Below are 1,079 nucleotides of genomic sequence, written 5' to 3'. Positions count from 1 at the left end.
CACAAAGATGATCCTCTAAAGGATGATGCTGCTCTATTCCTCGAATTTGTCAAGCGAGTCCACAGCATGCCAGGCAGCGAGTTTAAAAGAATGAAAATTTGATACTCATGGACTTCGTCTGCAAATTGCCATGCTTGAATGGTCTGAGCAATACATTCCAATCTAGCTTTTTCTAGGTAAATTAAATTAGAAAGCTGAAATGGTATTTTAACGATGCAATCTTCGATTTGCCTGTTATAAAGCTCAAAACTGTTCATATCTGATGTAGTTTTGTTGTTCAATAAAGCATATCCTATCTTAAACAGTACTACTGAGTTTATAAATGTGTGATGGTTGGTGTGCAAAAATTTTCAAATCACTCAACAGCGCTGTAACGAAGATTTGGCTTGCTGCAAAAACTCTATTGTGGAGCAATGGTTCTGCATCCATCTAATACTGCCACACACTAATATCTACGCATTTGTAGTTCATTGAACTACTGCTCTCTGCTTGTAGCTAAAATCACACTTAAGGTCCAGCCCCCGAAAACTATCAAAATTCAAAATATCCCTGGCATTTACTGCATCTTCCAAACACTTGAAATCAACAAAGCAGAATCCCCTACAAAACCCTGTCCTCTCATCTATGATCACTTTGCAGTTATATCCTTCAATATGCGGTATTTTGTCCTTTAAAAGCTTTCTCACATCCTCTTCCGTCGTGTAGTGGCTGAATCCAAATATTCCTATGGTATTGCTTGGATCGGCTGGCGCATGCCTCCCCTTATTATATCTGGAATATGCTTGGTCACTTGAACTGTAGTATCCTCTTGATTCGCTTCTAAACCGCTTTTTATATTGGTCTGTCCTTGAAATATAGTCGAACTCAGACATCCTTTCGTGACTGTTAAAATAGGAGATGCTGCGTGGGTAGCTATGGTCATTCCAATCATCCACATCTCTATCAAGGTATCTTGAGTAGCCATGCGAGTTGTAAGTATCTTTCCTTGGATGCTGCAGCTCTCCATTCTCTGCTCTTCTATTTCTGTCACTGTAATAGTCATTTTTATAGCTGTCATAGTCACTAGAATAATTGCTGCA

At 39.1% G+C, this 1,079-nt stretch overlaps 1 protein-coding gene across 1 annotated transcript; it reads right to left on the bottom strand.

The window, feature by feature from the left end:
- Nucleotides 1-467: 467 nt before the first annotated feature.
- VICG_02167 (uncharacterized protein) lies at nucleotides 468-1,079 on the bottom strand (the record flags this gene model as incomplete). Its single annotated transcript, XM_007605550.1, has 1 exon — nucleotides 468-1,079. A coding segment is annotated over one exon (612 nt), but the record flags the coding sequence as incomplete, so codon positions are not given.

This window comes from Vittaforma corneae (genome assembly GCF_000231115.1).
Source record: "Vittaforma corneae ATCC 50505 unplaced genomic scaffold supercont1.89, whole genome shotgun sequence".
In the NCBI taxonomy this organism is placed as follows: domain Eukaryota; kingdom Fungi; phylum Microsporidia; family Nosematidae; genus Vittaforma; species Vittaforma corneae.
The sequence above is the reverse complement of the archived record's forward strand: the minus strand, read 5'-3'. Positions and strand labels throughout refer to the sequence as shown.